Below are 14420 nucleotides of genomic sequence, written 5' to 3'. Positions count from 1 at the left end.
CATAAAGTACATTGGGGTGACACTAACCAAGCAAGTGAAAGACCTGTTTGAGAAAAACTTCAAGTCTCTGAAGAAAGAAATTGAAGAAGCTCTCAGAAGATGGAAAGATCTCCCGTGCTCATGGATTGGTAGGATTAGCATTGAGAAAATGGCCATCCTGCCAAAAGCAATCTACAGATTCAATGCAATCCCCATCAAAATACCAACTCAATTCTTTACAGACCTTGAAAAAAAGATTCTCAGCTTCATATGGAGAAACAAAAAACCCAGAATCTCCAAAACAATCCTGTACAACAACAGATCATCTGGAGGTATCTCCATCCCCGATCTCAAGTTGTACTACAGAGCAATAGTAATAAAAACTGCATGGTATTGGCATAAAAACAGAAAGGAGGATCAATGGAACCGCATAGAAGACCCAGAAATAAACCCACACACCTATGAATACAAAGAAGCCAAAACCATTCAATGGAAAAAAGACAGCATCTTCAACAAATGGTGCTGGTCCAACTGGATGTCTACATGCAGAAAAATGAAAATAGATCCATATTTATCACCCTGCATAAAACTAAAGTCCAAGTGGATCAAAGACCTCAACATAAAACCAGATACTCTAAATATGTTAGAAGAAAAAGTGGGGAACAGCCTAGAACTCATTGGTACAGGAGACAACTTCCTGAACAGAACACCAACAGCACAGGATCTAAGATCAACAATCAATAAATGGGACCTCATGAAACTGAAAAGCTTCTGTAAAGCAAAGGACACCGTCATCAAAACAAAACGACTGCCTACAGATTGGGAAAGGATCTTCACTAACCCTTTATCTGACAGAGGACTCATATCCAGTATATACAAAGAACTAAAGAAGCTGAAAAGCAGTAAACCAAGTAATCCAATTAAAAAATGGGGTACTGAGCTAAACAGAGAATTTTCGACAGAGGAATATCGAATGGCAGAGAAACACTTAAAGAAATGCGCAACCTCATTAGCCATCAGGGAAATGCAAATCAAAACGACCCTGAGCTTTTACCTTACACCCATCAGAATGGCCAAGATGAAAAACTCAAGGGACAACACATGCTGGAGAGGTTGTGGAGAAAGGGGAACCCTCCTCCACTGCTGGTGGGAATGTAAACTGGTACAACCACTCTGGAAATCTATTTGGCACTTTCTAAGACAATTAGGAATAGTGCTTCCTCAAGACCCAGCTATACCACTGCTAGGTATATACCCAAACTTTGCTCAAGTACACAAAAGGGATACTTGCTCAACCATGTTTGTAGCAGCTTTATTCATAATAGTCAGAACCTGGAAACAACCCAGATGTCCATCAACGGAGGAATGGGTACAGAAATTGTGGTATTTTTACACAATGGAATACTACTCAGCAATCAAAAAGGAGGAAATCATGAAATTTGCAGGCAAATGGTGGGATCTAGAAAAGATCATTCTGAGTGAAATATCCCAGAAGGAGAAAGACAAACACGGTATATACTCACTTATATAGACCTGTAAGATATGACAAACATAATGAAATCTATACACCTAAAAAAGATTATCAAGAGAGCGGACATGGGGTAAGATGATCAATGCTCGTTTAGAAAGACAGATGGGATGCACATTGAACAGATGACAGGAGTCTACTGAGTGCATCTGAAAGACTCTAACTAGCAGTGTTTCCAAAGCAGATACAAAGACTCATGACCAAACCTTCGGCAGAGTACAGGGACTCATATGAAAGAAGGGGAGTTAGTATGATGGGGAAAGGATAGGAGCTCCACAAGGACCAAACATATCTGGGCACAGGGTCTTCTCAGAGACTGTCATTCAACCAAGGACCATGTATGGATATAACCTAGAACCTCTGCTCAGATGTAGCCTGTGGTAGCTCAGTAACCAATTGGTTTCCCATAGTGAGGGGAACAAGGACTATTTCTAACAGGAACTCAATGACTGGCTCTTTGACCTCCCCACCCCCCAAGGGAGGAGCAGTCCTGTTAGGCCACAGACGAGGGCTTTGCAGCCAGTCCTGAAGATACCTGATAAAACAGGATTGGATGAATGGGGAGGAGATCCCCCCCATCAGTGGACTTGGAAAGGGGCAAGGTGGAGATGAGGGAGGGAGGGTGGGATTAGGAGGAAATGAGGGAGCGGGACACGGCTGGGATACAGAGTTAATAAAATGTACCTGATAAGAAAAAAATAAAATTGAATTAAAAAAAAACCACAAAACTTAAGTTCTTAGGTATGAAGTAATAATCGAGACACTGAAATACACACAAATCTCCCAATAGAAGTGGGGAAGAGCAAAGACTCCAGTCAGGGTTAAACAACAACAGAAGGATGTCTTTCTGTGAAGGAAATGGTTCCAGGAGTGGAGACAGAGGTCTGTGATCTGAGCATATAATAGGCAAAGGTAAAAGAATTACAAATTCCAGACCAGTCTATTCTGCATGCTTAGACCCTATCTTATAAAGGCAGATAACTTGTATACATTTTTTTTTTTTTTCTGGGAAGGCCACTGTAGTTTTCAGAAGGAAATGCCCAAAGTCTACCAGTATCACAGTAAACTGGTGTAGTAAAGTAAGCTGGGCAGTGATGTCACACACCTTTAATCCAGTCAGATCTCTGTGAGTTCAAGACCAGCTTGGTCTACAGAATGAGTTCTAGGTACAGCCACCGGTACACAGAGAAACCCTGTCTTGAACTCCCCCCCCCAAAAAAAACCCCCACAAAACAAACAAACAACAATAACAAAAAATACCCAACCAACCAACAATCTAAAATATCCAATAAACTGAACTATGCCATTGAAAATGATAGTTCCAAAGATGAAGGATTTCAGAAGGGAGTCCAAACAATAAAACAAACTATAAATATGTTTAAAATTCACTTTCCAGATTCATTCTTCTCATGTAAAGAGTTTACTTTTGATTCTCGTTAAAAGCCAGACATTACACATTTAAAAACCTCAGGCTTTCTACAATACACTTTGAAAAAAATCAAATGAGTTAGGCTTTCTTTATCAAAAATAACAAGTATTGAAATAACTTTAATACAACTCATTTTTAGTAAGAAAAGCAAAGAGTAGAAAAATATAAATACATTTGAAATTGAAATATATTTAGAAGCGTTAAAATGATACTCCATTAGCTAAATGAAGAGAAAATCAGTAAACACAAAAAAATCTAAAACACACAGGATACTGTTAATTTTAAGCAGAAAGGTAAAGTTCCAAATAATTATTTCTCAATAACTCAATAATTAATCTTGGCAGAAATAATGCTAAATAATTCATATCTCTATCTGAGTTCAAAGTGAGAACTAGAGAAATCTATACTATAAATAACTGATTGACAAATGTGTATCAGACTGTGAATAACTTATTTTTGGGCAAATCAGTTTCATTTACATATAGCAATATATCTATCTGAGGAGCTAAAAATCATGAAATACTTTAAAATATATGTGACATATTTTCCAAAGTCATGTAATATGTTAAGATTTGAGGTTATGAGTAATAGGTCCACTATAGTCTCAGAAGGGTCCAATGGCAAAAAAAAAAAAAAAGATGAGGAGCAGTGGCATCTTTAGTCCCTTTATGTGCATGAAGATCAGAGACCCTGCCATTGGTGCAAATCCACACTGCTAGAACACAGGCACTACTGCCCTTATAGCAGTAAAGCACTAAGAACAGGCTCATGATGTACTCAGCGGACACTGAATGTGCTAATTTACTTTCACAATGTGCTGACTACCCTACTAGGAAGTACTTTGGAAACAGGAATCAAAGGTTACATTACACCAATCACCTTTGCATAGGAAGAAAGACACAGGAAACCTCAAGAAACTACGTGATTTAATTTGTATCTTCATTTTCCACTAATATGTAAAGCAAAACAAATGTCCAACATGTATAATCTAAAACTGATGCTTTATGCATACAAACTCATTAAATAGCATATTACCTGTATGTCAAGCTGAGACACCTTCTCCTTGCTTTCGTTTAACTGACTGCTTAGTTCAGTCACACTGGTTTCCAGGGACAGAACACGGTCTTGTGCAGCACGAAGATGTGCCTTCTGTTCCTGTACCTGGTCGTGCAAATTCTCTTCAGCTTGCTTATGGCTTTCCGACTGATTCTTCAGCTTCTCCATCAGCTGAGTTAGCTATTATATTATACATGCAAGAGTCTAATTACAAAGTTTGCAAATCACAAAAATGAAGAAACACATTTAAGTACCATCAGAGTACTGACCTGCTCTATCTATAACAGCTAATTTCAAGGTTCTTCAAGTAAAAATACTCACACCTCTCATTACTAACAAGTCAAATATATAGTATCCCAAACACTAAGAACATCAAATTCAGATATATTATTTCTAAATCATCTCATTCAACTAGAATTGATATTCAGTAAAATTCATCTAGCAATTATAAAATGTGAGATTCGATAAAGGTGTACACTCAGTTAACTACTGATGAAATCAAGGGATAGAGTAGTTTCACTATACAAAACTATTTTCGAATGCATCTCATAGTCATTCTTGCATTCTCCCTTCCCAGCTCTCCCCACTGATTGGAGTTCCTGCATACTGTAGGTATCGCTAGGCTGTAAGAGATTAATTATTATTATTATTATTATTATTATGGGAGTTCTCTTTAAATGTACAGATTTATATTTTGATAAGTCCTCCTCCTCTGATACTCATTACACTTTGCTAGCCTATGACATGCTGCCCATGGAGGCATGATTCTCTCTGCTTTATTCAGAATGGTTTCAACTATTGTTTTTATGTTCACTGATACTTTTTCTTCTGGCAATTTTCTACTCAAGTGTTTTACTTTTTTATCTTTAGCAGCTCTATATGGAGTTTTCGCATCATTCCCACATCTAGTCCCATTATTATGGTTTGCCCTTTACAGCCATAAACACTAGGGAGTATTTTAAAGTTTTTGTCTGATGATTCCATCATCTTTCATTTCAGGGCCCATTTCCACCAAGATTTTTTTTTTTAAGTGCAAGGCTAATTTTATTAGCATTTAAGAGAAAAATATAATACAAGTTAGGTGAAAATTTCAGCAACCCCCAGAAGACAAAAAGTCCTCATGAACAGAAACAGATCCTGAGGCAAATATGTATGATCAGTCACATCTCTACCTTTCCAGTAGTAGAGAGGAAGTGGTTTACTTGTCAGATAGGTAATAAGTCCTTCTGGAACACGAACTAAGGACATCTTTCATCAAAGCACTGCACATGCCTTCACTACACAGTGATCATGATAAATATTATCATATAAAAATAACATTTTAGAACAAGTAAGAAATCCAGGGTCACGAATTGTTTTTTATAAAACATTTCATAAAACCACAGGGACTTAGGGAAAGGTTAGAACAGTACAGTTTACAAGCATACTTGCTGTTGTAGTGTATGGTTTTTCTCTTGCAACTGGTTAAGAACAGCAGTCTCTCCTTCACCAGCTTGAATTTTCGCATAAAGGTCTTCTCTTTCCTTTTCTAATAAGGAAATATTTTCTTTACTCTTCTGCAGTAAGGCTTCAAGGTTCTGGATCTTCTGGTCCTTATCGCCAATCTGACGTAACACTTGTTCCAAATCATTCTGTAAAGAAAAACTACTATTTTAAGGATGGAAAATTTAAAAAGTTGTTCCTTACACATGAAATGACTAATAATTATTTTGATCATCCAAAATATTTGTCCTACATCTTAAAAACTACCATATTTCATTGTGAAAAATTAATTAAAACCACATGTTTAATAACATAAATTTGTATTATTTATAAGCACAAATTTAATTTAAAAAAAAGGTTACACTTTACTTTTTCTAATATTCTGACTTGACTTCCTACATTTCTGACCCTTTACAGGTATATGGAACTCACTCAGTGATTGCACCAAGCACACTCCTACCTCACAGCTTTTGCTCTAATGACCTTGCTGCCTTAAATGTTTCCCTAACAGTAAAGTGATTCCCTCCCTCCTCTTCAAATGTTTGCTCAAATATCACCTCTAGATAGAGCTGCCCTGAGCATTACATTTACTACTGTGGCATTTTGCAATATTCTATACACTGTTTTTTTCCACTGCCCTGCACTTATTTCAACATCCCATAGCTTGCTTATTTCTCTCATGTTTATTTACCTCCTTCCATCTCTCATTAGAACATATGCTACATAAAGCTGAGTCTGTTATCTTTCTTATTCATTGATATATATCCAAGATACAATACACCAAACACTTAAAGAAATGCTCAACATCTTTAGTCATCAGGGAAATGCAAATCAAAACGATCCTGAGATCTCATCTTACACCCATCAGGATGGTTAAGATCAAAAACTCAAGTGACAATACATGCTGGAGAGAATGTGGAGAAAGGGGAACCCTCCTCCATTGCTGGTGGGAATGTAAACTTATACAACTACTTTGGAAATCAATTTTCTGCTTTCTTAGACAATTAGGAACAGTGCTCCCTTGAGATCCAGCTATACCACTCCTAGGCATATATCAAAAAGATGCTCAAGCACACAACAAGGACATTTGCTCAACCATGTTCGTAGCAGCTTTTTTTGTAATAGCCAGAACCTGGCTTCCCTCAAGGGAAGAATGGATACAGAAATTGTGGTACATTTGCACAATGGAATACTACCCAGCAATTAAAAACAAGGAAATCGTGAAATTTGCAGACAAATGGTGGGATCTAGAAAAGATCATCCTGAGTGAGGTATCCCAGAAGCAGAAAGACACACATGGTATATACTCACTTTTAAGTGGATACTAGACCTATAATATAGAATAAACATACTAAAATCTGTACACCTAAAGAAGCTAAAGAAGAAGGAGGACCCTGGGTAAGAAGACCAATCCTCACTTAGAAAGACAGATGGGATGAACAGTAGAAAAAGGAAAAGAACAAGAAACAGGACAGGAGCCTACCACAGTGCAGCTCTGAAAGACTCTACGCTGCAGGGTATCAAAGCAGATACTGAGACTCATAGCCAGACTTTGGGAACAGTGCAGGGAATCTTATGAAATAAGGGGGAGTTCATAAGACCTGGAGAGGACAGGAGCTCCACAAGGATAGCAACAAAACCTAAATATCTGGGCATAGGGATCTTTTCTGAGACTGATACTCCAACCAAGGTCCATTCATGGATATAACCTCGAACCCCTGCTCAGATGTAGCCCATGGCAGCTCAGTATCCAAGTGGGTTCCTTAGTTAAGGGAACAGGGGACTGTCTCTGACAGGAACTCAGTGGCTGGCTCTTTGATCACTTTCCCCTGAGGGAAGAGCAGCCTTGCCAGGCCACAGAGGAGGACAATGCAGCCAGTCCTGATGAGACCTGATGAGCTAGGGTTAGATGGAAGGGGAGGAGGACCTTCCCTATCAGTGGACTTGGAGACACATGGGAGGAGATAAAGGAGAGAGGGTAGGATTGGGAGGGGAAAAGGGAGGGGGCTAAAGCTGGGATACAAAGTAAATAAAATGTAATTTTAAAAAAAAAAAAAAACGGAAAAAAAGAAAACAGCCAGTGCAGCTAGGTATGTTGGTGCACACCTTTAATCCCAGCACTCAGGAGGCAGAGGCAGGCGGATCTCTAAGTTTGAGGCCAGCCTGATCTACATAGTGAATACCAGGCCAGCCAGGACTACACAGAAAAACCTTGTCTTGAACCACCCCTCCCCCCAAATCACTGCACTCTCACACATGGGCACTTGCAAGCTCATTTCTATACCCAGCAGGACTACTCTAAATCAGCAAAGCCCTCTTCTTCCTAAATATTATACACAGAATGCTGTAATAAGTTACATCCAGAGTATCTACTTTCTTTATGTCAGTCAGTTTCTACTGAGAATAAAGACCCAGCTTTACAGTCTACCATGCAATGTTAATGGCAAGTAGACGCCCAGCATCCTTAATGATTTGTGTCAGAATTAAAACATTTACGACTCAGTCATTTTTCAAGCATGCTTCTCATGCCTCTAGGCTTCAGTTATGAAAAACCACATTACCTACTTGCTCTCAGCTTTTATTTCTGCCACCAAGAACCCCTCTCAGCACAATTTCCTACTCTGGAATCCAAGTTCCAGGACAAAGCTTTCTGCAGAAGTCACGCTTTCATTGTGCACTGGAATCTGGTCTTCACTATGCAGACATTATTCCACAAAGGCCCAGGAGGCTACCTTTCCCTGCTTTTTTCACTGCCATCATCCTCTTATAAAAACCTTGTGCTTGTTTGGAAGTATGCTAGTCTCATATGTTCTACTTTCTACAGTTTACTGCTATCTATAAATCCCTACCTCATTCACTGAAGAACTGAGACCTGATTTAGTCTTTGTCTTAATCTCTATTTCTGCAAACTTCCTACAAAACATAAAATATATCCAGAGTTAAGAGTACATCCTCAACATTCACATCACCTTAACCCCTGGACTGAACTCATTCCATATTGCAAGTACTCACAGGTAGGATTTTGTAATAACCAGAAATTATAAAAGCTAAAAAGTATGGCATCTTAATCTGTGACCACAACTTCCTATCTTCCAATTTCATCAGCTCATCTTCTATGCCAGTCACTCCACTTTCCTTCTAACTGGTTCACTTTAGCTTAGCATTTCTTTCTAAACCTCACACATGGGAAAAAACTATTCTTTCAGCCACATCCCTCATTTTCTGTCACCTCAAAATATCCCAGGCAACCACCCCACAAAATACCATCCCCATATCAGTACCGCAATGTTTCTTCCCTCCTGTACTTCTAAACATTTCTAGAATAAAAGCAAAAATACCCACAGATTGTAGAGTTCCAGTCTCCATTAAATACTCAGAATCACCTTTTCAATCTTTTTCATTGGAATAAGGTCCTCAAGATCAATGTTCTCAGTAACTACCTAAAGCTTCAATATTTGCCCCAAATTCGCAATCTCTGCTAGGCTGATTCTGAGCTATTGCTATATACAATTCATTATACCCTGATATGTAAGGTTTTTTTTCATAAATGATCTACCTTGATTTTCTATTCTTTTTCCTACTATATTGTATCTGTATGTGCCCATATTTACTTTCTTTCTCTGAATGTGCCCTTTTTTAGTCCCTCCCTTCAAGCTTTAGGAGATAAGCCCAAATATATTCCCGTGTGTGTGGTAACATCTAATTCCTTTAGTCAATCCTCTGCCAGTGTTTTTAAAACTTTTTTTATTAATTACAGTTTATTCACTTTGTATCCCAACTGTAGGCCCCTCTCTTATACACTCCTAATTTCACCCTCCCTGCCTTTTCCCCACCCATGCCCCTCCCCCAGTCCACTGATATGAGAGGTCCTCCTCCCCTTCCATCTGCACCTAGACTATCAGGTCTCATCAGGAGTGGCTGCAATGTCTTCCTCAGTGGCTGGTAAGGCTGCACCTCCCTCAGAGAGAGGTGATCAAAGAGCAGGCCACTGAGTTCATGTCAGAGACAGTCCCTGTTCCCATTATTAGGGAACCCACTTGGACACTGAGCTGCCATGGGCTACATCTGAGTAGGGATTCTAGGTTATATCCATGAATGGACCTTGGTTGGAGTATCAGTCTCAGAAAAGATCCCTGTGCCAAATTATTTTCTCTCTCTCCTTGTGGAGCTCCTGTCATCTCCAGGTCTTTCTATCTCCCCCTTCTTTCATAAGATTCCCTGCACTCTGCCCAAAGTCTGGCTATGAGTCTCAGCCTCTGCTTTGATACCCTGCAGCGTAGAGTCTTTCAGAGTCCCTCTATGGTAGGCTCCTGTCCTATTCCGTTTTCTTCCTCTTCCAATATCCATCCCATTTGCCTTTCTGAATGAGGACTGATCATCTTATCCAGGGTTCTCCTCCTTGGTTAACTTCTTTAGGTGTACAGATTTTAGTAGGATTATCCTATATTATATGTGATATACCCTGTATGTGTTTCTGCTTCTGGGATACCTCATTCAGGATGAGCTTTTCTAATTCCCACCATTTACATGCAAATTTCATGATTTCCTAGTTTTTATTTGTTGAGTAGTATTCCACTGTGTAAATGTACCACAATTTCTGTATCTATTCCTCAAGTGAGGGACATCTGGGTTGTTTCCAGGTTCTGGCTATTACAAATAAAGCTGCTATGAACATGGTTGAGCAAATGTCCTTGTTGTATACTTGAGTATCTTTTTAATATATGCCTAGGAGTGATATAGCAGGATCTTGAGGTAGCACCATTTCTAATCGTCTGAGAAAGCAGAAATTTTGATTTCCAAGATGGTTGTACAAATTTACATTCCCACCAGCAATGGAGGAGGGTTCCCCTTTCTCCACATTCTCTCCAGCATGTATTGTCACTTGAGTTTTTTATCTTAGCCATTCTGGTGAGCGTAAGGTAAAATTTCAGGGGCATTTTGATTTGCATCTCCCTGATGACTAAGGACATTGAGCATTTCTTTAAGTGTTTCTCTGCCATTTGATATTCCTCTATTGAGAATTCTGTTTAGCTCTGTACCCCATTTTTTAATTGGATTACTTGATTTATTGTTTTTTAACTTCTTTAGTTCTTTATATATTCTAGATATTAGTTCTCTGTCAGATATTGGGTTAATGAGGATCCTTTCCCAGTCTGTACGCTGTCGTTTTGTTCTGATGACAGTGTCTTTTGCTTTACAGAAGCTTTTCAGTTTCATGAGGTCCCATTTATTGATTGTTGATCTTAGAGTCTGTGCTGTTAGTGTTCTGTTTAGGAAGTTGTATCCTGTGCCAATGAGGTCAAGGCTCTTTCCCACATTTTCTTCTGACAGGTTTCGTGGGTCTGGTTTTATATTGAGGTCTTTGATCCACTTGGACTTCAGTTTTGTGCAGGATGATAAGTATGGATCAATTTGCAGTTAGACCAGCACCATTTGTTGAAGATGCTATCTTTTTTCCATTGTATGGTATTGGCATCTTTGTCAAAAATCAGGTGTCCATAAGTGTGTGGGTTTATTTCTGGGTCTTCTGTTCAGTTACACTGATCCACCCTTCTGTTTCTATGCCGGTACCATGCAGTTTTTACTATTGCTGTTCTGTAGTATAGCTTGAGATCAGGGATGGAGATAACTCCAGTAGACCTTTTATTGTATAGGATTATTTTAGCGGTTCTGGGTTTCTTGTTATTCCATAAGAAGTTGAGAATTTTTCAGTCAAGGTCTGTAAAGAATTGTGTTGGTAATTTAATGGAAATTACATTGAATCTGTAGATTGCTTTTGGTAAGTTGGCCATTTTTACTATGTTAATCCTGCCAAGCCATGAGCATGGTAGATCTTTCCATCTTCTGATATCTTCTTCTATTTCTTTCTTAAGAGACTGGAAGTTTTGGGTTTTTTTTTTGTTTGTTTGTTTATTTTGTTTTGTTTTGATACAGGTCTTTGACTTGCTTGGTTAGAGTCACACCAATGTACTTTACATCCTTTTTGGCTATTGTGAACAGTGTTGTTTCCCTAATTTCTTTTTTTTTTTCTTCGTGTTTTAATCTTATTATTATTTTTTCTTTTTTAATTTTTTATATTAATCACAGTTTATTCACTTTGTATCCCAGCTGTAGCCCCCTCCCTCATTCCTTCCCAATCCCACCTTCCCTCCCTCAAGGACCATTCATGGATATAACCTAGAAACCCTGCTTAGATGTAGCCCATAGCTCAGTATCCAAGTGAGTGCCCTAGTAATGGGTATCAGGAACTGTCTCTGACATGAACTCAGTGGCTAGCTCTTTGACCACCTCCCCCTAAGGGAGGTGCAGCCTTGCCAGGCCACACAGGAGGACAATGCAGCCACTCCTGAAGAAACCTGATAAGCTAGGGTCAGATGGAAGGGGAGGAGGACCTCCTGTAATTTCTTTCTCAGCCCATTTGTCTTTTGTATACAGGAAAGCTAATGTTGTTTGTTTGTTTGTTTGTTTGTTTTAGTTAATTTGTATCCAGCCACTTGACTGAAGGTGTTTATCAGCTGTAGGAGTTCCCTGGTAGATTTTTTGGGGGTCACTCAGGTATACTATCATCTGCAAATAGTGATATTTTGACTTCTTCCTTTCCAATTTGTATCCCCTTGATTTCCTTTAATTGTCTTATTGCTCTAGCAAGGACTTCAAGAACTATGTTGAGATATGGAGAGAGTGGGCAGACTTGCCTTGTCCCTGATTTCAGTGGGATTGCTTTAAGTTTCTCTCCATTTAGTTGATTTTGGCTATAGGCTTGCTGTATATTGCCTTTACTATGTTTAGATAAGTGCCTTGGATCCCTGATCTCTCCAAGACTTTAAACATGAATGGATGTCGGATATTGTCAAATGCTTTTTCAGGATCTAAGGAGATTATCATGTGGTTTTTTTTTTTTCTTTCAGTTTGTTAATATGGTGGATCACATTGATAGATTACCAAATATTGAACCACCCCTGCACACCTGGGATGAATCCTACTTGGTCATAGTGGATGATATCTTTGATGTATTCTTGGATTTGGTTTGCAAGTATTTTGTTGAGTATTTTTGCATCAATGTTCATAAGGGAGATTGGCCTGAAATTCTCTTTGTTGGGTCTTTGTGAGGTTTAGGTACCAAGATGACTGTGGCTTCATAGAATGAGTTTGGTAATGTTCCTTCTGTTTCTATTTTGCAGAATAGTTTAAAGTGTATTGGTATCATTTCTTCTTTGAAGGTCTGGTAGAATTCTGTGCTGCGATCATCTGGCCCTGGACTTTTTTTTGGATGGGAGACTTTTGATGACAGCTTCTATTTCCTTAGGGGATATATGACCATTTATTTGCCTGGTCTTGATTCAGCTTTGGTAAGTAGAATTGATCAAGAAAATTGTTCACTTCATTTAGATCTTGAATTTTTGTGTCATATAGGCTTTTGAAGTAGGACCTAATGATTGTTTGGATTTCCTCAGTGTCTGTTATATCTCCCTTTTCATTTCTGATTTTGTTGTTTTGTCTAGTGTCTTTCTGCCTTTTAGTTAGTTTGGCTAAGGGTTTGTCTATCTTGTTGATTTTCTCAAAGAAGCAGCTCTTCTGCCAGTATTTTTAGTAACTCTATATATCAGTCTCTTTCATGACAAGAAACCTATTCAGATCTCTTTGTTTCTCAAAAATTCTCCCTAAACCAAGTTTCTCTCTGGTTTCTACCCACTCTTCATATAATTCACATTTAAGTTTCAAAACTAATTTATGTTTATTTTCCAAGCTCCCACATTTTTCATTTACTCAATCAGTTATTTATATTTTATTTCTGTAACTTTATTGAAGTTATATTGAGCAAAGTTATCAGTTTATTTTAAATGTTTATCTATCTTATATCTCTATTCAACCACATTATTTTTAGATTTTAAGCTTCAGCAAGCCCTATCAGTTTAACTCATACTAGCTTCAGTACCCTTGTCCACCCAATTTTTACCTGTAATGTACTTCTCTCTATTAGCATCCCTGTACCTATCCCACAAATAGATACTCAGTAACTCAGGCTGCCATTCCTAGGAAGCCTCCCATAACCTTTCTTTTCTAAACCTGCCTGGGCACTGCAACTCTCACCTATGCTGTGCATGTACTGTGAGGAGAGAGTAAGGAAGCAAGCATGTACAGCTGAGCCCCTCGCTCTCCCTCAGAACAGACTGTCTAAAGAGTGAAAGGTTGCCCTTTACTTCTGTCTATGCCTAGATGGATACTAGGAAGCCCTCTTAGCTGCTGACCTGTACCAAAATGTTCACGCTTCATTTCTTTCCTGCTCGTAACATTAAAGCCCCAGAGTAGCCTGCAGTCACATATTCGGGTTTCTTCTCTCTCTTTTGAAATCTCCCATCAGGTGTTCTTCTCATCTTCTCTGTCCAAATTGCTCTTACTGAGCTCAAAGACCTCCATGATGACAAATCCAACAAGATTCTCAGGTTTCATTTGGTCTGGTACCCAGGCAAAAATCCTTAGCCATCCTTAACTGCGCTCTCAAGATTCTACATCAGTCTATCAGCAAAGCAGTCAGCTTCACCTCTGAAATGTATCTACAATCTGACTACTTTTCACTACCTGCATTGTTTCCACTCAAATCTAAATAACATTACTTGTCTGAATTACTGTAATCTCCCAGCTAATTTCTATGCTTCTCTTGTTATCCTCCTCAGTCTACTCAAAACACAACAGCTACAGAAATCCTGAGAAGTCAGTTACAGTGAGTCATTCCTTTGCTTAGACCCCCAAAATTTCTAATTTTACTCAAAGACACAAAAATAATTAAGAACTTAAAATCACCTATGCCAGTTCTCCATGTTCTGAGTCATGGCATCTCTGTGATCATGTCCATTTCAACAATTATTGCTCACCCCTCTCCAACCAGCTCCTCCTCTTCCTGAGACAGACTCCTATCACAGGAGTTTTTGTTGTTCTTTATTTTTG

At 38.7% G+C, this 14420-nt stretch overlaps 1 protein-coding gene across 7 annotated transcripts in view; it reads right to left on the bottom strand.

The window, feature by feature from the left end:
* Eea1 (early endosome antigen 1) overlaps positions 1 to 14420 on the bottom strand; it is a 107929-nt gene that overhangs the window by 33432 nt on the left and 60077 nt on the right. For all 7 annotated transcript variants that reach the window (XM_055627852.1, XM_055627854.1, XM_055627853.1 and 4 more), the window contains 2 exons: positions 5420 to 5623; positions 3972 to 4172 (listed from right to left, as the gene is read on the bottom strand). In XM_055627852.1, the coding sequence (XP_055483827.1) occupies positions 3972 to 4172; positions 5420 to 5623 (405 nt within the window). The remainder of the gene's footprint in view (positions 1 to 3971; positions 4173 to 5419; positions 5624 to 14420) is intronic.

Source organism: Psammomys obesus, unplaced genomic scaffold, assembly GCF_907164565.1.
Source record: "Psammomys obesus unplaced genomic scaffold, mPsaObe1.curated_primary_1811, whole genome shotgun sequence".
NCBI classification, from domain to species: domain Eukaryota; kingdom Metazoa; phylum Chordata; class Mammalia; order Rodentia; family Muridae; genus Psammomys; species Psammomys obesus.
This window is presented reverse-complemented; position numbering and strand designations above follow the sequence as displayed.